General features: G+C 37.7%; 1 protein-coding gene across 4 annotated transcripts in view; it reads left to right on the top strand.

Moving 5' to 3' along the window:
* Window positions 1-19,057, top strand: part of LOC106847298 (scavenger receptor cysteine-rich type 1 protein M160) — a 54,384-nt gene extending 35,327 nt beyond the window's left edge. For 3 of the 4 annotated variants that reach the window (XM_044756093.2, XM_070495229.1, XM_014866502.3), the window contains 11 exons: window positions 1,795-2,109; window positions 2,213-2,527; window positions 2,891-2,983; window positions 3,062-3,376; window positions 4,005-4,322; window positions 8,421-8,729; window positions 9,329-9,358; window positions 9,982-10,089; window positions 10,864-10,959; window positions 15,805-15,910; window positions 18,578-19,057. In XM_044756093.2, coding sequence (XP_044612028.1) covers window positions 1,795-2,109; window positions 2,213-2,527; window positions 2,891-2,983; window positions 3,062-3,376; window positions 4,005-4,322; window positions 8,421-8,729; window positions 9,329-9,358; window positions 9,982-10,089; window positions 10,864-10,959; window positions 15,805-15,887 — 1,982 coding nt within the window. In that variant the 3' untranslated portion in view covers window positions 15,888-15,910; window positions 18,578-19,057. The remainder of the gene's footprint in view (window positions 1-1,794; window positions 2,110-2,212; window positions 2,528-2,890; window positions 2,984-3,061; window positions 3,377-4,004; window positions 4,323-8,420; window positions 8,730-9,328; window positions 9,359-9,981; window positions 10,090-10,863; window positions 10,960-15,804; window positions 15,911-18,577) is intronic. The other variant, XM_044756092.2, reaches the window with a different exon arrangement.
* Window positions 19,058-25,694: the final 6,637 nt, after the last annotated feature.

Here is a 25,694-nt window from a genome sequence, read left to right as displayed (position 1 = left end):
TTGATGGGAATTAGGATGTTGGGAAGACAATTATAGACAATTTTTCAAAGAGACAAATTTTAAGGGGAAGAGATAGCTAAGGCGATGACTAAAAAGGAATATAGGTCCAGGGAAATTGCTTAATTTTTTCTTTGATAGAAGAGTTGAGAGTAGCGTCGTTCAATAGAACTTTCTGTGATAGAGTAAAATATATACAATTAGCGGATGTTAAGGGCTATACAAAAAGAAAATAAAACAAGAAAAATGGGATTCAGATTGTGTATGGGACACAATATAATTCAAATAGGATGTCTGTGATAGGCCTTATTCAAAAGGTGAAACTTGAACAAAATTGAAGGAGGCAAGAGAGTTAGTAATGCGCATATATGCGGAAGAAAAATACAGGTAGAGGAAACAGCCAGTTCAAACGCCTTATGACAAGATTATGCCTGACATGTTTGAGGAACAGTAAGGAGTCCAGTGTGGGTTGAAGAGCAAGAAGTAGAACAGTTGGACATGGCATCAAAAGAGGTAAGTGGGGACTGGCCCGTGGCTGAGTGGTTAAGTTCACCCACTCTGCTTTGGTGGCCAGGGGTTTGGCCGGTTCGGATCCCGGGCACGGACCTGGCACTGCTCATCAGGCCATGCTGAGGCGGTGTCCCACATAGCACAACTAGAAGGACCCACAACTAGAATATACAACTATGTACTGGGGGGCTTTGGGGAGAAGGGGAGGGGGAAAAATGAAGACGATTGGCAACAGTTGTTAGCTCAGGTGCCAATCTTTTAAAAGAAAAAAAGAGGTAATTGGATGAGGCAGGTTATTTGGGAATAAGTAGGTCAAGAATTTAGGTTTTTACTCTGAGTGAAACATGGAGCCATTGGAGGAGCAAAAACCTGATAATGTCTGATTTCTAATTTTAAATGACCTCTCTGGCTTTTTAATTAAGAATAAACTATAGAGGATCAATGATGGAAATAGGGAATTCATAGGAGTCTACTGCAGTAATCCAGGCAAGAGATAATGGTGGCCCAGTCCAGGTGTTAGCAATGGAAGGGTGATAAATGTTGGGATTATTAACATAGTTTGAAGATACAGAAAACAAAATTTCCTAAAAGGTGGAATATACGATGTAATAGGAGTGAAGAATTACTCCAATATTTTTTAATATCTGGAGTGATGGATTTCCATCAACTGAAATATGGAAGACTGCAGTCTTAGAAGATGCTTGAAAGGACAGTCAAGAATTCAGTTTGAGATGTCTGTAAGAAATCCAGTTGGAAATGCTAGGTAGCAGTTGGATAAATGAGTCAGGAGTTTGGAAAAAATATCTGGATTGGAAGCAGATATCATAGATTATTAATACAAGTAGTTATGCTACAAATGATGGGGTCAGAAAAACAAGGCAATATTTTTGTTTGTTTTTAGATTACTAAAATGTGTTTCTCGGATCTAACCCTCTATTTTTAGATTACATCCTCACCTTCCTAAAAGGATTACAAAATCTTAATATCTCTTGTTTAATGCTGAAGTTTACCCAGTCAGTACTTTTTAATGTAAACTAGTTGTGCCATTCACTTCCTTCAGAGGAGTTCTAATCCTGGATTTGTGTGTTACCAAAATATAGAGAGTAAACGGATAATCTGGATCTTAGGAACCAAGTCTAAATTACATAACATCATTCTCTGATCCCCTGCAAATGGAGTGTTCTAATGATCAATGGAGAAAAAGTGCCCTGGAGTTAGATATGGAGATTAGAGGACAGGGATAGAATTGGAGACTATAAAAACTAACCTCTGAAATATTCTGTGTAGTCCACAGGCAGCCCAGGCTGGTTGGAACTGATATTTCCTGTTCTGGACGTGTTGAAGTGAAACATGGAGACACGTGGGGTTCTGTCTGTGATTCTGACTTCTCTCTCCATGCTGCCAATGTGCTGTGCAGAGAATTAAATTGTGGAGAGGCCAGATCTCTTTCTGTGGGAGCTCACTTTGGAAATGGGAATGGTCCAATTTGGGCTGAAAAGTTCGAGTGTGAAGGGAATGAAACTCACCTTGCATTGTGCCCCACTGTGCCCCATCCAGAAGAGACTTGTAACCACAGCAGAGAAGTTGGAATTGTCTGTTCTCGTAAGCTATCTAATGAGCTTAATTGGCTGGGGCTGGAGATGGAGAATGTGGGGCTGGAGTTGAAAAGTCATGGCCTCTTCTCTAAGGCTTTATCTCCTCTTAGGCTATACAGACGCCCGACTTGTGAATGGCAAATCCCAATGTGAGGGGCAAGTGGAGATCAAGGTGCTTGGATATTGGGGCTCCCTCTGTGACAGTTACTGGGACCTGGAAGATGCCAATGTCCTATGCAGTCAACTCAGCTGTGGGGTTGCTCTCTCAACCACAAAAGGAAAATATATTGGAGAAGGAAGTGGTCGTGTTTGGGGACACAGATTTCATTGCTTAGGGAATGAGTCCCTTCTGGATAATTGTCAGATGACAGTCCTTGGAGCACCTCTCTGTGCCCATGAAAATGTCATCTCTGTGACCTGCTCAGGTAAGGGAACAGTGCTCCTGGTCACCTACTGGCAATATAGCCCAGAAGTACTGGAGGAGGTAAGGGATTAAAGGAAAGATAGATAAGAAAATGGGGCCGGGGTGGGGAGTGGGGGTAGGATAGGCATGACAGTCAAAAAGTAACATGTAATGAATAATGATGACTGGGGATGCTCCTAGGGCAAAGGTAACTCACCTCTCCATTTGGGGTTTGCAAGTAGACATTAATAAAGACAATTTTTATTGATCACAAGAGTTTGAAGAGTCCTTACCATGATTGCTTATTCTACTTTGTCAGAGAACTGTTCAATCTTTTTTATGTATTTTGACCTTACTTTTGCCCCATTTCCTACACCCCCACCAGGAAACCAGACCCAGCCATTGTTTCCATGCTCTGCAAGTTTATCTGACTTATCTATGTCTGTAGTCCCAGAAGGTAGTGATTTCATCTGCTCAGGTAAGTAAATCACAGTGCCAGGAAGTGCTTTGCAACTCTAAAAAAATGTCACCTATTAACTGGACTTTCACCTCTTAGAGGACAAACTGCTCCGCCTGGTGGACGGGGGCGGTCGCTGTGCCGGCAGAGTGGAGATCTTTCACCAGGGCTCCTGGGGCACCATCTGTGATGATAACTGGGACCTGAGTGATGCCCACGTGGTGTGCAGACAGTTGGGCTGTGGAGTAGCCATTAATGCTACCAAATCTGCTCACTTTGGGGCTGGATCAGGGCCTATCTGGCTGGACGACCTGAACTGCACAGGAAAGGAGTCCCACGTGTGGAAGTGCCCTTCCCGGGGCTGGGGGCAGCAGGACTGCAGGCACAAGGAAGACGCAGGGGTCATCTGCTCAGGTCTGCGCTGCAACCTTCACACCCTCCCCTATACACACGCACACATACACACCGCCACATGGCACAACGGTAAAGTATAGTGAAAATGTACTGATCTGAGAATTGATTTTAATCCTGTTCTTACACTGATTTCTTAATACCCTGCCAAAATATTTCATTTGTTTGAGTGTCCTTTCATAATTTAGGAAATAGAGGGTTGATCTTAGAATCAGGGAAAGTTAGACCCCAAGAAAGGGACCTTACATTCTATCCACTCTGGTGTTAAGAAGCCAAAAGACCTTGAGTAATTTGCCCCAAAACACATTCCAGTAAGTAGCAGAAATGAGATTAACCTGATTATTTTCTGACTCTAATTTATGTGAGAGAGTAGAAGGAAGAGAGATGCATTTTAATTTGATACAAGTTTAAAGCTCAAATACCATCCTTGGAAAATCCATATTAACCCTGAAATCACCCGAGATCCTTAGTTTCCCCTGGAGACATTCTGTTAATATGTTAGTATCGTTTATGAAATTGTATTATGAGCCCTAAAAAACTATTTCCAGGAAAAAAAAAATGGATCCTAGGGAGGAATACTTTTGAAACTCTAAAGGAAATAATTAACTCTATATTCTCTATTTCTCTCCAGAATTCACAGCTTTGAGGCTCTACAGTGAAACTGAAAGGGACACCTGTGCTGGGAGGTTGGAGGTCTTCTACAATGGGACCTGGGGCGGCGTGGGCAGGAGAATCACTGCCGTCACAGCGGGGATCGTATGCCGGCAGCTGGGCTGTGCAGAGAATGGAGTTGTCAGCCCGTCCCCTTCATATAAGACAGGCTCTGGCTTCATATGGGTAGATGACATTCAGTGTCCTGAAATGCATATCTCCATATGGCAGTGCCCATCTGCCCCCTGGGAGAAGAGAATATCTAGCCCAGCAGAAGAGGCCTGGATCACATGTGAAGGTGGGTATCCTTCTGAACACTGGCTGCCATCTGAGGCCCTGTGAAATATAATTTGCCACTAACAAATATCTAATCTTTCAGTTCAGGAGCACATGGCAAACTCACAAAAAGTACATGACAATAAATGCTGATTTATCACTTCTGTCCCACAGTGCAACTTCGTTACTCTGGTTTGGTATTTTACAGTTTGTTCGGTTTTTGTAGTGTGTATTGTCTTGTTTGCTTCCTTTAAGGCCCCTGTGAGCAGATGGGTGAAAATCATATAAAATTGTGGTGGTGTAGAAACTGAAAAATATAATATGTCTTCTTATTATAAATATATTTCTTAAATTAAAATGTTATATTAAATATACTATAAATAAAATATAATTTGTCTTAGAAATTCTAGACATCTTAGAACTTTTGGGAAGTATGTAAATTAATTGGGGAGATTAAAATGTTCCATTGTTTCCTGCAGAAATTTCCAGTATGAAAAGTTGATAATTTGTACATTTATAATTAGCTTTATTCAATTAAAATTTAATGTTTATTATAGAAATTTAGACATTTTTAAAATTACAAGTAATAAAATGCATTCCACATTTAATCCTACCATCAAAAATAACTATCACTGGGGGCTGGCCGGTGGTGTAGTGGTTGGGTTCGCACGCTCCACTTCGTGGCCTGGGGTGGCAGGTGCGGACATTGGCACCGTTTATCAAGCCATGCTGTGGCAGGCATCCCACATATAAAGTACAGGAAGACAGGTATGGATGTTAGCTCAGGGCCAATCTTCCTCAGCAAGGAGAGAAGGATGGGCAGCAGATGTTAGCTCAGGGCTAATCTTCCTCAAAAAAATAAAAATAAATAACTTTCTCTAATATTCACAAGTATTGACTACTGGGCTTCCTTTCGTACAAAACTCTAATTGTGATTATGATTGCATATAGGAAATTTAGATATACTATTTATAACCTTTATAATATAATTTGTGTATGTTTATATAGTATAGTATATATACATGTAATGTATAGTATTACACTATATTTATTTAGATATATATTATATACATTTTGATTTTTGTATCCTTTTTTATATAAAATTATGCTGTGAATATATTCTAATTTCAATAAGTGGTCCTCAAATGCCATAAAATATTAAATAATCATGTCTTTATTGGTATTAAGACTATTTCCCAATGTGAAACCAGTATAAATAACACCATTGCAAACGTTCTTATCCATTTTGGTGAATCTCTGATTATACTTGAAAACTGTATGACTAATCTTGTAATGAAAGGGTACAGGCAATGAACATTTTCAGGATTCTTTATACATACTAGCTAATTGCCCCTACAGAAAACTTGTGTATTAATTTCCATTCTTATGATCAGTATACGAGAGAATCAATTTCCTCTTACCCTCCAACCAATGTTATACACAGAGAGAAACACACAGAGATGTACGCACACTTTCCCAAATTTAAATTTCACCTATCTCAACATAATTTGAATGGATTTTATTAGTAATGATACAGACATTTTTCATGAATATTTTCCATTTGGGGTTCATATTTTTAAATTTCTTGCTTCTTTTTACTATGTGACTTTTATCATAACATAAAATCTCTCTCAAAACAAAAAAAAATTGAAAATACAGCAATCATGAAAGACACAAATAGCTATAATCTCATTGTTAACTGATGATATATTAGCTGATTTTACATTCTTGTGTACAGTACATTTGCATATATTTTGGTACAAGCAAAGTTATACTATGTATATTTCTGTCTCTTGCTCTTCTGATTCAGCAACACTTTTTCATGTTAAAGCATACTTCTTTATAGTATGATATACTCTGATTCAGTGCACCAAACACCTGTTGATGGACATTTGGAGAATTCAAGTTATTTTTCCATTTTAAATAACACCACATAAAAAAATCTTTAAACATATAGAAAATCATTTTTAAGCATACTTCTTAATATTTTCTAAGAAAAATCAACTTACCTATTGAATCATCAATTGCATTAAGTAAAATTTTGGATTTCAACCATCTTAACTTTTAATTTGCGAATATTTTACTTAGAAATTTTGCACCTGTAAAAGATACTGTGCCATAGTGTTCCTTTAGCACTCTTTTTATATTTGCTGATTTTAGGGTTGTGGATTTGTTGCCCCATAAAATTCATTAGAACAAATTCTACCTTTTATGGTCTTTAATAGTATATTGACCATAATAATTGTTTTAATATTTCAAAGTGAATATCTGCTACTGCTTTGGATACCAGTTTATTAATATCTAAGAGAATACCAAATATTATTGGATTATTTTAGTTTTCTTGGTCTATTTTGTGAAAAGATTAAGGAAGATAGGATTATAAACCATACTTTGAATTTATGATGATATAGGCCACTTGGTGATGCACTGGGTATTGGTGGAAGGTAAAAGGTAGTCTAGAAGGGTTTATTAATAAATAGGAAATTTTAAAAAATGAAGACAAAAATAAACCAAATTCTTTCAAGAAGTTTTGCTGTAAGGCAGAAAACAGATAAAATGGTAGCTGGAGAAGGGTCCTTATAACCAGAGGAAAGGAAATTTTTTAAAAAGCACATGTGAAAACTATCAAGTTAATGTGCTTAGGGATGTAGAGTTCAGGTCAAAACCCCTCTGGTAGAAGCCAGATTACCTAAAAGCTAATTATCTTTTATAACTGTGGCTTTTCCCATAATATTAAGTGAAGTAAAATCCTGAGACTCCCCCTCTTGATCTTCATGTAGTTGGTGGGCATTGATAAGGAAAGGTTTAGATATTAAAGAACATTAACAAAGTAATGAAGAATGAGAAATAAAGTTAACTGAAAAGAATGGTAAGACCATTTAAAAATATTGAAGGTTTAGCATATTTTTTAACAATAATTTTATAACGACACCAGTTATGATTATCTGCAATTCTAGAGGATTAAGAAATTTTCTTCTATTCTTCTAAGTTCTTCTGGCTGATCTAAGAGTTAAATTGACATGAGACAGAATAACAGGAAAAGCAAACAGAGTTTAACTATATGTACACATGAGAGAAACCCAGGAAAACTGAGTAACTCATCAAAATGGCTAAAGCCACTACCTTAAATATCATCTTCAACTAAAGACAAAAGAGAATGTTGGGGGTAGTGGTTTGGAACTTCAAGGGGGAGGAAGGCAATTCACATGGAGGTGGAAAAGCAAATGTTTGGTAAACAAATGTTTGCCAAGCCGGGCAGAGACAATGGGACATGGAGAGGACTTTGATCAAATGGGCCTTGCTAGGTTTCTCCCTGTCTACCACACCTAGTTCACATTATACTATGGTTATCTATGGTGATAGCTCCTTCCTGAAACAGGCCTTCTATTCTTTCAGGCAGTTAGGGGGAAGATCCAAGTTTCTTCCTGAGTCTTATATGGTTAAAAATAATCAAGCCAAAGAGACACATTTTGGGGTGGCAAATTCTGCTCCCCTGCAAATGAAACTCAATATTTCAGGAACTGACTCAAAAGAAGTGGACAGTTAACCTTACCCTGTATTTATACACAACCATGTGGGTATAATGGAATGTCAGTAGTGCCAAGAGTCTTTTACTTGGGCAAGAGAATGTTTGTAGTTATGATCATAGCCCATGTGCATTATAGGCAGGGAAGTGAAGGCAAGAAGAGATGATAATTCGAGGGAATAGGAGAATCAGTGGTCTGTAGATCGGACTTCAGTCAAACAAATGTTATATCTGGAGTAATTATGAAAATGAGAGGGGCAGGATAGGAAGTTAGGGTCAGAGGATAAGACACAGAAATTTGGAAAATGAAATCAATGTATTTTGTCTTTAAATATCTAACAGTAGAAAACAAATAACCAGTTTCGGCCAGGTTGAAGATTTTCCACCCCTTGTTCATAACCAGGACAAACCACAGCAATGTGTAGAGGCTTCTGCTCCTTACAGATTATTCTCTAATTCGTGTAACATTGGAACTCTGCCTTCCTCACCACCTCCAGATTCATCAATCAGGTTTACCACTTTCAAGTCTTTCCACCGCAGCATTCATCCACAACGACTTTCAAGATTAATAACAGCCATTTTGTGCCTTTCTAGATAAGATAAGAGTCAGTGGAGGCGACACCAAGTGCTCTGGGAGAGTGGAGATCTGGCACAAAAGCTCCTGGGGTACAGTGTGTGACGATTCCTGGGACCTGGCAGAGGCTGAGGTGGTGTGTCAGCAACTTGGCTGTGGCTCTGCTCTGGCTGCTGTGGGGGAGGCAGCGTTTGGCCAGGGGACTGGACCTATCTGGTTGGATGACATACAGTGCAAGGGAAATGAGTCTTCTCTGTGGGACTGTCATTCCAAGCCCTGGGGACAAAGTGACTGCGGACACAAGGAAGATGCTGGTGTGAGGTGCTCTGGTAAGTGTGAAAAGGCTGAATTTAAACTAGGAGCCCTGCTAAGAGTGAAAGCATTGAGAAACAGCCTCAGATAGTTGACCTGGAGGATACTAGGATTTCTTGTTAAAGAAATGAAAGGCTATGTTAAATTATCCTTTTGTGGGGCTGGCCCCGTGGCCTAGTGGTTAAGTTCGCGCACTCTGCTGCAGGTGGCCCAGTGTTTCGTTGGTTCGAATCCTGGGCGCGGACATGGCACTGCTCATCAAACCACGCTGAGGAGGCGTCCCACATGCCACGACTAGAAGGACCCACAACGAAGAATATACAACTATGTACCAGGGGGCTTTGGGGAGAAAAAGGAAAAAATAAAATTAAAAAAAAGATTATCCTTTTGCCTAACTAAATAAGATAACATTTCCCTGTTCTCTAAACCTTTTCATCACTTTGAGGGGAGAAAGCTGGATTTAGCCTCAGACTTCCAATTGAGAGGATTCGGAGTGATACTTTAAAGGACACTCTATACACCCAGGGAATGCAAAAAGAAATACCCAGTTCCGTTTTGATTTCTATTTCATCTACATTTATGTGTCTCTCTTTTTCACTGTCTCTTTCTTTTGCAGGACAGTCGCCGAGATCCCTTGAAGTCTCAGGTACAGTTTTCTGCCCATCAGAAATGTCACTAATAACTAAGACAATATGGGAGGTCAAGGGAGAGAGCAAACTGCAATGAAATCAAAGGAGGCTGGGGACTTCAGAAATTATGAAACTATGGATGGCAGTGGTTGGTATCGACAGCTCTATGAGTCTACTCTGGTGTGCAGAACTTCTCTATAAAAAAGTAACTTTTTAAATATGGAGAAGGATAAGGAACGCTCATGCTACCCTCAGAAAAAAAAGTTATCTCTGCAGGTTCTCAAATATTCTTTATAAGACAGGCAAAAACAGCTCAAGCCCTGGCTATTTTCTAGGACTGGTGTTTTAGTGGTGAATGCAATGCAAGAGATAAGGCTTAATCATCAAACCTTTTGTATACAATTGGAGAGAATTTAGGACAATAGAATTATGGAAAGCTCTGTAGAAGATTAAAAGAAATCTACTGTTTAGAGATATTTTTTATCTGAGATAGTTCTCAGAGATTGTGCCATTTGTGAATATGCAAAAACTTATAGCCCTCATTCTTCTCGGCAACTAGAAAGTCGGTTCTTTTTCAGTGTATAAATTCGCAATTGATATCTACTAGTTAAATGCCTATCAATGTTTAATTTCTATACAGGTCACTCAGCATTTATTTTGTCTGGTATCCTTGGGCTCCTCCTGGTTCTGTTTATTCTATTTATTCTTGTGTGGTCTCATGTAGAGAAGAAAAAACATCTGCTCAGAGGTGAGAGCCCCATTAGAGTTGCATAAAATGTGGGTTATCTGGAACCAAGGGCACAAGGAATGGGGAATTCCCGCAGAGAGAAACAAAACCATTTGCCACCTTGAGTGAGTTGGGTGGAAAGTGGCAGCCAAATAGAGAAGCACGTGGAATGATCAAGAATCAGCCAATCCACAATTTCCTTTTGTAGAAATGTGATCACTTGGAAGCTGTAGTATACAATAGAGGTGATGTATCAGATGGGCAATGATCTTAGCTGATGAAAGGAAGGTAATTGTGTACTTTGGTTCAGGCTCCAGATTGCAGAAATAAGAAACAGCCAATGGGAAATGGCGAACCGTGGTGGAGAATTAAAAGCAAAGATGTCCTGGGTTTGAACCTCAGCTATTTATCATTTACTAGCTGCGTGACCTTTGACTAGAAAGTTTACTTTGTCAAGCTCCAATTTCCTAATCTGTAAAGTAGAGACAATACTATTGCTACCTCATTAGATTATTATGAGAGTTAAATGAATTAATCATATATAAGAATGGTGGCCAGCACACAGTAAATGTTATATAAAGGACTTGGTAATAAAAATGGAGGAATTTCAAGGGCTCAGCAAAAGGATAATGAATATTAGAAACATTGAGAATTCACTAGCAGAAATTGGTGCTGAAAGGATCTATAGATTTTAACTCAGAGGGATCAATATATTTCAAACCTCGTAGATATATGTCCTAGTGTAAGAGATCAGCCATTTGAATTTAAATCCTAACCATGGGGCATCATTCTCAGTTTCATCCAGAAGAAGAGATTCTCTAGAGGAGGACCTATTCCATGAGATGGATACCTGCCTTACCAGAGAGGATTCACGGCAGATGAGCACTTCAGGTTTGTGACTCCAGTGGCCTCACTCTATAGAGAGGGTGGGAATATGAGGAAATACCACTGGTATTTAGATACTCTTACTTGACTGAGATTTATCTCAGCCTCCTATACAAAATACTTCATGTGAAAGGGAAGCAAAAGGAGGAGTTGATGAAATAAAACACTATTCAAAATTAAGAAAATTAGAATCTACACCCTCATTCATTTCATCTTCAGCGTCATATTTAGTCCATGGCAGAGGAACCAAGTGGAGAGAATTAAAATGAAAAGTGTTGAACTGCTTCAGATGTGAGCAGTCAAATGTCTGTCCTCAGTTTTATTACAAAGCCAATAAGCAATAAACAATTGTTTTCAATTTTATTTTATTTTCATTTTTATTAATATGGCTATCTTCATTGGGTATTATTTTTTGTACATTTATGATTATTTAAAATGTTTTTATGACATATAATATATGTACAAAACAGTTCATAAAGCTTTTAATCATTTCTTTGAAGAAATAACTATAAGTAGAATTGCTGTGACTACATAATAAACAGAGTCTGGCAAGTGGCTTTCCACTAGTTATAACAAATTTTATTCCTGTAAGTTATAAGTGAAAAGGTATTTTGCTGCATAGTCTCTAACACTAAATATTTTCACCTCTTTTATAATTTTGCTAATTATTTGATAATGGTATCTCACTGTTATTTTAACATTATTTCAATTACCAAGGAGATACATTATTTTTTACATATGTGTTAACCAATTTTAAAGCCTTAAGACTTGCCAGTTTTTCCTTTAACATTGAATACATGTCTTAATTTGCAAGTACTATTTTAATATTAAGACTATTGATTCTTCTTCTATGTTATCCATTATATACAATTTCCCAGTTTGTCATTTGACTTTAAAGTTCTTAAGTGGATTTGTATTGCACTGGAGGAAATTTAGGGCTGTTAGGTACAAAAAAGAGAATAGACAGTGCTTTCTTTCAACAGTGCTCTGCATTTTATCTGATTGAAAATTTGGAGCCCACTTATCTCATTGATGGTGGTGGGGGTTATTACTGTGTTAGTTTTGCTGGAGCCGCCATAAGAAAGCCACCATGGATAAATTAAACAACAGAAATTTATCTCCTCACAATTCCAGAGTTCAGACGTCGGAAATCACAGTGTCAGCAGAGTTGATTTCTTCTGAGATCTGTCTCCTTGGCTTGAGGATAGCCGGCCAGTCTCTGTGTCTTCATATCTTCCCTCTGTACCTCTCTGTGTCTTAAATTCCTCTTCTTATAAGAAGACCAGTCATATTGGGTTAGGGCCCACCTTAATGACCTCATTTAAAATTATCTCTTTAAAGACCCTATCTCCCAATACACTCATGTTCTAAGGTACTAGGCAGTAGGACTTCAACATGCGAATTTAGGGGGACGTGACTCGGCCCGTAACCTGTACCTAGTAAAAGAATTGTGCCAGTGTAGAGCGTGCTATCTCCAAATTGCTGGATACATCTAGTTGTTTTTTGAAGTGATTGTTTCCATTTACACTTCCAACAGCAGTCTAGGAAAGTTCCTATTGCTCCACATTTTTATTAATTACCGTCTGACCATATTGACATGATCTGCAACTCTGCTGTCTGCCAGAAGATAAAGTGAATCTTCTCTTGAGGGAAATAATATCATCCAGAACATCTAAAATGTTAAACACAAGATTCAGTATTTAAAAAAATGCCAGGCTTACCAAGAAATAGGACCAAATGTAAAAAAATACAAAAGAACCTGAACCGAAGGTGACTCAGATACTATGGTTATCAGATATTTTAAAATAACTATGATTAATGAATTCGAGAAAAAATCTGGCCAGATAGAGATTTCACCACAGAATTGGAAGTTATGTATAAGAATGAAATAGAAATCCTATAAGTGAAAAATACAAAACTGAAATTAAGAACTCAATAGATAAAATTGAATAGAGCTTAAAAGAGAAAGAGTGAGTTGTATGATAGACCAATAGATAATAATTGGACTTACAGAAAACAAAAAAAAAAAACAAAGGATGAAAGTATAGTAAAACTCATAAGAAGAAAATTGGGTATGATTAAAATATCTAATAAATATAACTGGTGACATCAATTTCAGGGAGGATGAAATAAGCCAACTGTACCCTATATATCCTACTGATTATAACTAAAATCTCTGAGCAAATATGAAAAACAGCCACCTCACCTCAGACCCATTGAAATGGCTCCTACTAAAGAAATAAATAAATAAACAAACAGAAAATAACAAGTGTTGGCAAACATGGAGAAATTGGAACACTCATGTATTGTTGGTGGGAATATAAAATGATACAGCCACTGTGGAAAACAGTATGTTAGTCCCTCAAAAAATTTAAAATAAAATTGCCATATGGTCTAGCAATTCCACTTCTGGGTATATATCCAAAAGAATCAAAAACAGGTCTCTAAGAGATGCTTGTACACCCGTGTTCATAACAGCGTTATTCACAACAGCCAAAACATGGAAGCAACCCAAATGTCTATTGACAGAGAATGAATAAGCCAAAGGTAGTATATCCACACAATGGAATATTATTCAACCTTAAAAAGAAAGGAAATTCTGACATGCGACAACATGGATGAACCTTGAGGACACTATGCTAAGTGAAATCAGCCAATCACAAAAAGACAAATATTGTATGATTCCATTTATATGACATACCTACAGTAGTCAAAATCGTAGAGACAGAAAGTAGAATGGTGGTTGCCAAGGGCTGCAGGGGAGGGGGAATGAGAGTTATGTTTAATGGGTATAGAGTTTCAGTTTTGCAAAATGAAAAGAGTTCTCAAGATGAATGGTGGTTATCATTGCACGAGAACATGAATGTACTTGATATCACTGAAATGTACACCTAAAATGGTTAAGATGGCAAAAAAAAAAAAAAAGAAAAATCCTTAAGACTCTGAAAAGTAAATAGCTTGAGAAGGATCTTAAAAACTGAAGAAAGACTATTACGGCTGTGCTGGTGAATTTCTTGGGTTTTTTTTCCCTCCTGGTCTGCCAGAGAAGCCCATCCTTCTGGCCAGAGGACTGGGGAAGGGAAATCCAGAGATATGTGGGAATCCTCTGTTTTTTTCCTTTTTGCTCTCCTGCCCCTAGGCCACTTTCAAAGGCGTATCTGTTACAACACTGTTGATTTTTAGTATTTTTTTAACTCTTTCTTAGAATTTCCATCTATCTGTTTATGTTATCCATATGTTCTTGCAGGTTGTCCACTTCTTCCGTTAGCATATTAATCATAGTTATTTTAAATTCCTGGTCTGATAATTCTAATATCTCTTCCATAATCAGTCTGATTCTGATGCATGCTCTGTCTCTTCAAAGTGTATTTTTATCTTTCTCTGTGCCTTGCCATCTTTTGTTTAAAGCCAGACATGAGGGACTGGCTAAAGGAAATTGAGGTAAATAGGCCTTTGGTATGAGGTTTTATGTTTATCTGGCTAGGAGTTGGGCTGTGTTTACCATTTGCTGTAGGTTTAGGTGTCAGAAGCTGAAGTTTCTTCTGGTATCCCTGTTTTTGTCTCCCATCTTGTCTTCAGGGTTCCCTAGTGACTTCTTCTTAAATAACATCTCAGATATGCAGCTCTTCCACTTGTATTCCCCAGTTATTATATAGGAGCCCTATTGGTGTGCTAGTAATGTGAAGGAGGGGAAGCATTGTACAGTCCCATGATTTGGTCTCAGTTTTCTAGTGAGCCTGTGCCCTTGGGCTGTGACCTTCACAAGTGCTTCTCCGGTTTTCTTCCCCTCTTAGCTCACTGAGACAAGAAGGCTAGAGGGGGCTGTGGCTGGATATTTCCCTTCCCCCAGGTCATTTAGGCTCTGGTAAAATCCCAAATCCTTAGGTTCTGATAAAATAGTTTCTCTTAAAGGCAGGCCTTGTTAAGAAGAACAGAATACTTTGTGTATATTTCCTGCTGTAATCACACAGGAATTTTTCTCCAATCTTCCCTGTGAGAATGTAGTAGAGCTCCTAGAGGTAAAACTAACAAAATTGTAGGAACCCTGAAGTTTTTAACACTCAAGCTTGTCCACACTGAATCTCCAGCAATTTGTCAATTACAGTTTAGGTTTTCCTACCCCTATTACTGGTTCCCACAAAGGTTTCTGTTCATGCACTTCTGCTCCAGCAATTTGTAATTCTCTGTCTCTGCCTGTCTGTCTCTCCAATTTTGAGGGCAGTGGTTTCCCCTGTGATCTCAATTCTCTGAGGGATCTAAGAAAAGTTGTTGCTTTTCAATTTGTTCAGCTTTTTTGTTGTTGTATGAATGGGAGTGATGACTTCCAAGCTTCTTACATTCCAGATGGGAAACCAGAAGTTCAGGCAATCACTCTTACAGATCCAGTCATATTCAACCTTATTAATATTCAGTTATCTAAACTTTTCCATCCATAGACAACAATTCTCCATTTCTCTCAATTCTGCTAAGAATGGGATGTTTCCCTCATTACAACTTATTGTACCTCCTATCTCTGGACAATGACTCTTACCCTTGAGTTTGCTTGTCCTTTTTTTAAATCAAAATATAAATTTCACAGTTCTAGGCCTTCAAGATACTGGGAGCAAATCTGATCATCTAATTATAGCTGCACTGTTAGTGATGATAATAGCTTAATGGTTTGACCTTTTAAGCTTGATAATTAAATGTTTTCCTTCAAAATAATAACTGAGGATGCTCTTCAGTCATGTGATAAGCATTCCTTGCTTGATTGTATTTTCCTAGCTGCTCAAAGACTGCATTTAACAGCTCTTCCCTCTGCAGGGATGTTTTCTCCTACTAGGTAATACAGATTTTGCCTTTTTTTTTTAGATAGCACCTCCATCCATGGTTGTGAAGATGTTGGCCACATAACACTGCTGGAAGTTCCTCCTGTCTTGGAAGCCACAAAATGAATTTGGGCTTCCAAACCCACTAGGTAATTTGAGAACATTGCTCTGTCACTAAAACTCAACACACACAGATCTCCTACCCTTACAGAATTAAACACAATTTTTCCTACCTTTATGTTACCATATATATTATGGGACTGGTCTATATCCCCAGTCTGTTGAGTATTCAAAGTTTCCCTCTGGAAAAGAGAATGGATGATGAGAAAGTTGTTCCTATAGAAAGCTTAAAGAGTTTATCAGGATTATTTCTGATCATTGGCTGAGGCTGTGGATAGTCTGTCACTAAGAAAGAGGATGATTAGATCCCAGCTTCAAATATTGCTCATTAACAACCTCTGTTTCTAGGATTTCTGTTCTTTTTTTTTTTTTTTGAGGAAGATTAGCCCTGAGCTAACATCTGCTGCCAATCCTCCTCTTTTTGCTGAGGAAGACTGGCCCTGAGCTAACATCCATGCCCATCTTCCTCCACTTTATATGTGGGATGCCTATCACAGCATGGCTTGCCAAGTGGTACCATGTCTGCACCCAGGATCTGAACCAGCGACCCCTGGGCTGCCAAAGCCGAATGTGTGCACTTAACCGCTGCACCACCGGGTGAGCCCATCTGTTCATTTCGATTACGCAGAGTAGGATCTTCGTATTTAATTAAGTACAGCCCAGATTCAGTGCATTAATATTGCCCATTATTGTTTTGATCTTCAGTGCCTAGCATATAATACATGCTTAATATTTGTTAAATGTAGGTATCTTTATCTGATGTGAAAACTTTAACATAATAAACAATGGAATCATGCTCTAGAGACTTAGGAAAACAAGCACTCATTATATGATGATGTTGCATATATATATATATATATATATATATATATATATTTAAAGGGAAATTCTAAAACACCTACCAGTACCAAGACAAAAAGAGACAAAAGTCAAAGTCAACTGGAAGTCTGGCAGGAAAAGAGCAATACTGACTCTCAAATTCTAAGAGCATTGCTTATTAGAATAACAGCTTGCTGGTGCTTTTTGTTAAATTGTCAAGGAATCCCAAGGTTTAACAGGACATGATTAATCACTGCCCACACCTAGCAGAGAGTGGGTGGTCCAGGCATGATGGAGAGAGGAATTGAACTTGATGAAGTCACAGCACTGGAAAGCACAACGCTTTATAAATAGCATTGAGAAAACTGTCTAATTTCCAGCATGGGTGAACAAGCAATACTGAAAAGAGCATTCCTAGGTAATCCAGAGCCAATTATGAATTTTTTTTATGGGAATAGATGGTAGGGTGCAGACATAAGTCCTATCTCCTGATTTTTATTATAGAATATTTAGGCATCACCTGCACAAAACTATTTCACATTTGACCGAAGGATCCAAGTGAATGAGCTTGAGTTCCTCTTTTTTTTTCCCAAAAATATATTGTTACCAAAATAAGAGGAAAAATGTTAGAAAAATCAGAGGCAAAGAACATGAAAACCATTTAGATGGTAACTAGCCCCAACATAATTTAGTAGGAACTGTTTTAAGTAATACTAGAACTTATTTGTATTTAGAGTTGAAGCCTCCTTTCTCTTCATATGCGATATCTTAGTTATTGATAAGGATACTAATTTCTTTATCTGGACAAGTTCAGTGAAAATCTTGAACGAAAATGTTTTCTTTAAAAGTGGATTTTATATTTCCATCTGCATGATATAAAGAACAAAAGATTGTCTAGATTATTCTAAACCAATTTTAATAAACAGTAATTTGTATTAGCAGAATTCTATGCAAAGAGTATGAATGTTGCTTTTAAAATACTTGAAACTAAAGTTTTAAATTAGAAAACATTTTCCTCCAGCAATTCTGTTTAGTTTATTATTGTGTTTAGCGGATGTATTAGCTTGCTAGCGCTGCCAAAACAAAATACCGCAGACTGAGTGGCTTAAACATCAGTAATTTATTTTCTCACAGTTTTGTAGGCTAGAAGTCCAAGATCAAGGTGTCAGTAGGTTTCATTTCTTCTGAAGCCTCTCCTTGACTTGTAGAGAACCATAATCTGTCTGTGTTCTCACATGTTCACCCCTTGGTCTGTGTGTGTCTGTGTCCATTCTGTTCTTTTAAGGGTCCAGTCATACTGGGTTAGGGCTCACCCAAACGACCTCAGTTCACCTTAGTTACCTCTGTACAGTCCCTATCTCCAAAGCCTAAGCTACTAGAGATTAGGACTTCAACATATAAATTTTGAGGGACATGATTCAGCCCACAACACTTAGCAGATTTATTATTGTATGATATAACGGAACGCCCTTGCCCTGTCTAAACATCGTTAATCCTAAATTCTGAGTTAACAGAGTCCAAACCATAGAATTTTGAAAGAGTAATTTCCAGAGGCATTTCAAAAGCAAACCCATAAACAGTTTTACCTTCCTCTTTCATTTTGATGCTATTTAACTCTCTTTCTTTGACAATTAAATTATATTATTACATGCTGGAACTCAGAATTCTAGATTGACTATGGGGTCAGGAAGAAAACTGACTAACATCTGGGTATAGAAGGGAATATTAGGACCTAACACCTGCTAGATCTGTCCCAATTGATCAATTCTTCATGCTGTGTGTGTGTGTGCGCGCGCGTGTGTGTGTTTGTCTTTATATACAGTAGTGGCTTTGTTTAGAAGAAGAGGAGCTTATTGCCTCTTGTTTTATAATTTCAGATCAGCTTCCAAATGTTTTTGAAAGAGACAGCAATTTTCAAATGAGTGAAGAGGAATTCAACTTACCCTGTGGAAAGTTGGTCCAAACAACATTTCCTGATCAATAAGAGAACAGCTAAATTGGTAAAGACTGGTGATAATAAAAGTCAAATTATGTGTATCACTGTTATGGACTAAATTTTTGTGCCCCTGCCCCAAATTCATATATTGAAATCTTAACTCACAATATGATGATATTAGGAGGTGAGGCCTTTGGGAAGTAATTAGGACATGAAGGCGGAGGCCTCATGAATGCAATTAATGCTTTTGTAAAAGGGATCCCAGAGAGCTCTCACTCTCTTTTCACCGTGGGAGGATACAATGAGAGGTTGTCAGTCTAGAGCCTGGAAGAGGGCTCTCACCAGAACCCGAGCACACTAGCACCCTGATCTCAGACTTCCAGCCTCCAGAACTTTGAGAAATAAATGTCTGCTTTTATCAGCCACCCAGTCTATGGTATTCTATTATAGCAGCCCAAACTAAGACAATCACTAAGAAACACTCCTACCATAATAAACTGAACAACGAAAAACATTACTTGAAGCTGATTTGTGGCTGTTCTTATGGATCAAGTGTGCTTAATTCCATAGAGATTTGAATGTAGAAAGCATCACTTTCAAAATTGAATGTCAGAATAGTCACTTTATTTTTATCCCTACTAGATTTATTCATTGATGGCTTTGTTCAATTGCTCTTCCTTCTAGCTTAACATCTTCAGATTTTGAGAATATCATTGTTCCCATAGGAACTGCAACAGATATATTACAGTGATAAATACATATCTCAAAATTAAAATAATTTTGGAAAAAGCAATAGGCTTCATGGAGCTCTTAGAGGGGACGTAAAAATAGGAAAAGAGGACTAGTTTGTTATAAGGGAAATTTTATAATCTTTATGTCCCCAAACACCTTTTGTTCATTTAGGGCCTCTGCTTTCAAGGAGTTGGAGAGGCTACAAATCAGGACACTTTGGTCCATAAATCTTATCAGAAAGAATAATTCGCTCCATTCCAAAAGAAGCTTGTTTTGAAAGCTTTTTCTCAAGAGAGAGCAAGATCTTAGATTGTCCCTTAGATTTAAAGTAAATTCTGGGGCCCAGCCATGCATTATATGTGCAGTAAATATTATGAAAAAATGTAGTAGAGAGTTTAAATATTATCATTTAACCCTGACCAATATTTTGTCCTTCAGTAAAAATATTATGGGTTCCTATATAAAAATGCAGAGCTATCTCTATTTCTGTTTCATAAAAAATATGGAAAATATTGAAAGAGTAATAACAAATACTAATAATTCTACCATTCTGAGATAATTACTGTTAACATTTTGGAATGTTTATGTCCACCTTTGTCTACCTGTGTCACTCTTTCTTGAATATAAATGAACATATATTGTCCATCTGAGTAAAATAAAGATGCCTCATTCTTATTACATTATTTTTCTTTAAACTTCCACTAAGTCTAGCATAAATCATATGTGTTCTTGTACATGATGAGTCATTTTTCTCTTGCTGTTTTCAGGATTTTCTTTTTGTTTTTCAACAATTTGGTTGTGATATGTCTAGGTGAGGATTTCTTTCTGTTTTTCCTCCTTGGGATTTGTTGAACTTCTTGGATTTCTAAATTAATGTTTTTCATCAAATTTTGGAAGTTTTCAACCATTATTTCTTCAAATAGTTTTCTGCCTCTTTTTTGTCTCTTCTCTTTCTGTGCCTCCCAGTACATGTGTGTTTTCATTCAAGCTCTGTTCATTTTTCTGCAATCTCTTTTATCCGTGTTCTTTAGATTGGGTTGTTTCTACTGATGAAGTTTATTAATTTTTTTCTTCTGCAATTTCAAATATGCTGCTAAGCCACATTAATAAGTTATTGTTTCAGTTGTATGTTTCAACTCCAGAATTTCTATTGGTTTTTTACAGATTTTATCTCTTCTTATTTGCTGAGTCATTGTCATCATACTTTTCTTTAATTCCACACACATGATTTTCTTTAGTTCTTCAAACTTATTCATAGTAGTTGCTTTGAAGTCCTTGTCTGCTCAATCCAGCATCTTGACTCACTTAGAGATAGTTTCCATTGATTGCTTTCGTTTTTCTTCATGAGTATGCATCATACTATCCTGTTTCTCTCATGTCTCATTTTTGTTGTTGTTTAAAACTTTGTATTTTAGATAATATATTGCTGCAATTCTGGTTTCTACTTTGTGCCCCAAGGCAATTGTTGTTGTGATTTGTGTGTTAACTTGCCTGGACTACATCTGTGGAATCTATCTCCCTTATGTTGTGCAGTCACTGATGTCTATACTTAGGGTTTTTTCTTGATTTTTTTTTACACCTGGTTTTGTGGAGATGACTCTTCGATCTGCAATGCTTAAGGGTCAGCCAATTATTGGTTAGACGTGCTCAGACACAGTGAACCAGTAAGGCCGCCTTCTTCTACCACTGGATCTGTGTGTTTGAAGAACTTATTCTAAGTTTAGGCATTTTAAAGTCTGCCCTTGCTTTTAATTTCTGCCAGAGCCTCTTGTGCTTCTTCTGCATGTGTGTGCAACCTCCAGTGAGTCAGAGATGTGTGGAGATCTTATTTGACTCTTCTATTGCTGTCTCAGTTCCCAGATCTCCCTGTTAAGTATCTACCTAGTCCACTGGGTTTTTTGGGTGGCAGTGGGATAATTGGGATGGGGGAGTGAGAGCTATCCCAGGCAATAATGCCACAATTTCTTACTGTTCCTACCCAAAGTTCATGATAGACAGTTCTCAAATTGATTTTTTTTTAACTACCAAGAGAAAGTTAATATTTCTTTTGTAGTTCTTTTTTTTTTTTTTTAAGATTTTTTTTTATTTTTTCCTTTTTCTCCCCAAAGCCCCCCGGTACATAGTTGTGCATTCTTCGTTGTGGGTTCCTCTAGTTGTGGCATGTGGGACGCTGCCTCAGCGTGGTCTGACGAGCAGTGCCATGTCCGCGCCCAGGATTCGAACTAACGAAACACTGGGCCGCCTGCAGCGGAGCGCGCGAACTTAACCACTCGGCCACGGGGCCAGCCCTTGTAGTTCTTTTTTTTTTATTTTAAAGATTTTATTTTTCCTTCTTCTCCCCAAAGTCCTCTGGGACGTAGTTGTATAATTTTAGTTGTGGGTCCTTCTAGTTGTGGCATGTGGGACACTGCCTCAGCATGGCCTGATGAGTGGTGCCATGTCTGCACCTAGGATCCGAACCGGTGAAACCCTGGGCCGCCAAAGACGAGCACACAAACTTAACCGCTAGGCCACAAGGCCGCCCCTCAAATTGATTTTTGCCTTTGGTCAATTTCCAGAGTTCTGAAAAGGTTTTTTTTTTTTTACTGTTTTATTTACTTTTTTAGTTTCTTTTGGGGGAGAGGATTTGCCAACCTGCTCACTCCATTGTGCCTCAATTACTAGTCTTAGCATCTATTTATTATCTTACCTGAATCAATTATTACTATGATGATTAGCAAATGATGACTTTTAAATCCATAATTTCTAATTTGTTTATTTGTTAAAATTCTGTAAGAAAGAATTTTTCCTACTTCTGCATTTATTTATTCAATACGAACACATGAGTTTTAATTTTATTGAATGACTGTAGTTCGTTGCTAAAATTATTTACATTGGTGCACAAATTGTCTCATGTTTGGCCGGTAGGGGCCCCCTCATGCTAGCTCCTATGTCCATTAGACACATTTCCATCATCTTTGAGTACTTCTAAATTTATGTCACAATTATAGATCTCAGGTTCGTCTTGTAGTTTCCTTTTCCCAGCTCTGGAGTTAGGCACTTTTCCAAGGAGCTTTGGTTTCTTTTAGAGGGAAGTGGAATTTTGAAAGCAATACTGGAGTTTTAAGTGATCTCATTGCTCCTGGGAGTCACTATTTAGAGTCTGTTATGAACTTAATTGAGTCCCCTCAAAATTCATATGCTGAAGCCCCAAACTCAATATGACTGTATTTGGCGATAAGGAGATAAGGCCTTTAGAAGGTAATTAGGTTTAAATGAGGTCATAAGGGTGGCCCTAATCTGATAGGGCTGCTGCCTTATAGAACAAGTAAGAGACATCAGAGCTCTCTCTCTCTGTCATGTCAGGACACAGTGAGAAGACAGCTGTCTACAGCCAGGAAGAGATTTCTCACCAGAAACCAAATTGCCAGCACCTTGATCTCAGACTTCCCAGCCTCTAGAATTGTGAGAAATAAGTTTCTCTTTTTAAACCATCCAATCTGTGATATTTTGTTATGGCAGTCCAAGGTGACTAAGACAGAGTCCATCTCAGCAGGGAACTGGAAAAAAAATACACATACATAAACATACGTGCACACACACATATATACATACATATACGCACATATATGTATTTTATATCTGTCTAAATATCTATTGATATGTTTCTACCCATATATTTGTCTATCAATCTACTTATCTATAATATTCTGAGTTCATTAAAGAAGACTTTCTAAAGAGACATGACAATTAAATGTAATACATGATATACTTGGCTGAATATCCTGGATGACAGGATTGAGTTAATTGAAACAATAACTACATATATATGAACTTTGCATGATACAATATTTTGATTTGATAACTGTACTTGGCTACCTTAAATAATCATTGTTCTTAGGCAATACACAGTGATGAATTTCAGGAAAAGAGCACATGATGTCTGCAGTGCAGAAAAGAGGGGGAGAGGGAATGGAGCAAATGTTAAATGGTAAAAGTGGAGAATTGTTCTTTGTAATATTCTGGCAATTTTTATGTACATTCGAAATTAGATAAAAATTAAAATGTGCAAAAATCATTTCTAACATCTATTTTGCTACTTATCAAAATATCTAGTGTTGATTGGAGATACATGTTGCTGAAGAGCTTATGCTAGTTACTTTAGGATTTTTAATTATTTTCTTCCAAGAACTAATTTTCCACACCAGAAGTATTTATTATTAATAAGGGTAACTGATTCCTCTAAGGTATAAATTAAAATATACACACACACACAAAATGAGAAGACAGAGACAGAAAAATAGAGAGATGGGTGGAGAATGAATGGATTAATGAATGGACAAATAATGGATGAATAGATAGATGGGTATCACAAGTAAGCCGAAGGAAATAACAAAAAAGATAACCTTAAAAAAATGACAGTCCCGGAATTCCTTAGCTGTTTGCACAGTGCACTCGGGACTACAAAAGAAAAGTCAAACAGCTCTTCTCTAAAGATCTGTCTTTTCCTGGGATACATAGAGCTCCAGTTCATGAAAGGCAGCTTTAGCCCTGAGAGGTGACTTGAGATTCACATCTTGGAGCCTAGGGACTCTCTGTGACTCCAGTTTGACACGGAGCTGCTAATGTCCTCTGACTTCAACCCAGCCACAGAACTGCTTTTGCAACAAAGGAACATATTTTGGCAAATGAGATAGCGAAATTTAGGTCCATAAATTTATATGCTCAAGAAATGACTCTTATTTGGACACCTCTCCAGTGACTTTCCCTCATAGCTCCTTGTGTTTCCACACAAATCCTGCCTCTGGGAGCTCAGAAGAGAGAAAGAAAACAGTACCTCCCCAGGGCCTGTGATCTTAAGATCAGGATAAAACGTAAGGAGTAAAGGCAAAGAAAGGAGAGGGTGTGGGTGATTGTTCCCAAGCTGTGTCAGTTTCATGTATGAGACACAATGAAGAGTGGGGTCCTATCATTGCCTCAATGAGCTTAATAAGATATTTTCTGTGAGAAAAGTCTAGGATATCCTAACTACTTTGCAAGCATCCTGTCTTCCCCAACTTACTATACTGTTCCCATTACTCCAGAAAAAATCTTGTGAAATATAATTTAATTTATTCACTAACATTTATAGAACAACTAAATGCCCTAAGTCTAGTACAAGGGGCCCAGTCTATATGATTCACATGGTTGGTGTGACTATGACACTTGCAGGATATGGACCTTTAGTTTGTTATTCCAGCCATATCTAATTACTTGAAATTCCTGAAAGAAATAATTTTTTGCTTAATCCTATACCATTACCAGAGTGATTCAACTTCATCTTTCAAAAATAGTAGTTTTATTGAGAAACTATTAATTACTTTGTATTAAACCATTCAAATCTCACAGTAAGCATTTAAGGTAGTTTTGATTAATCATCTACATTTTCTAGTTGAGGAAACTGAAACTCAGATAATTTGAAAATTTGAATTTGGCCAATTTCAAAGGAGGCAATGCCAATAATCAAATCTGAGCTACTTCTGCAGTATTTAGCAGAGAATCTTGTTCAAAACTTAAAAATCAGTATATAGTATGTACAATCAGTATCTAATTAGTATGAGATCAGTAAACTAGTTGATTAAAGATAAGAAGGTAATTTCTCATGAGCTTACAGGTTTCCAAACATACTTCCAGAGAGACATCCATACCCAAATTCTCCATGATCTCTTGAATCAAAATCAAGCCCGCTTGTGTTTAGCTGATCAGTGTAGTTTTGGCAGAAATTCAGATTCAGCATCTACCTCATTCTAACAATCCCCTGCAGTCTCAGAGGAGGGAGCTCACAACTGTTCAGATGAGGAAGGCTGACAGTCTTGGGAAATACTTATCACTTATCCATAACTTATTTACTAGCATTTCTCACCTCAGTGCATTAACAGAACTGACTGATGAACAGGAGAGTTTCCAGTGTTGTAGAGTGGAGATGGATTACCAAGCCTTTTGATCTATGATCTATGATCAGAACTAATACTTGAGTGATGTCCTCCTCCCCCATGGACATCCCTCAATGCTATGGTCTCTGCTCACATTGGAACAGGCTTGTGGCCCATCTGACTGGACGACCTGAACTGCACAAGAAATAAGTTCTGTGTGTAGTGGTGACCTACCTAAGACCGGGATCAGCATCACTACAGGCACAAGAGGGATATAGGAATCATCAGGTCAGATCTACTCTAAAGGTTGCCTACAAGTTAGAGAGAGAGGAGAATGACATCAGCAAAATGCCAACATAGGAATTTCTACCACTTCTCTCCCGACCCAGAAACATCGATTTGAACAACTATCTGCAGACAAAAATACCTTCACAA

The sequence above is a fragment of the Equus asinus genome, chromosome 22 (genome assembly GCF_041296235.1).
Source record: "Equus asinus isolate D_3611 breed Donkey chromosome 22, EquAss-T2T_v2, whole genome shotgun sequence".
Taxonomy (NCBI): Eukaryota; Metazoa; Chordata; class Mammalia; order Perissodactyla; family Equidae; genus Equus; species Equus asinus.
The sequence above is the reverse complement of the archived record's forward strand: the minus strand, read 5'-3'. Positions and strand labels throughout refer to the sequence as shown.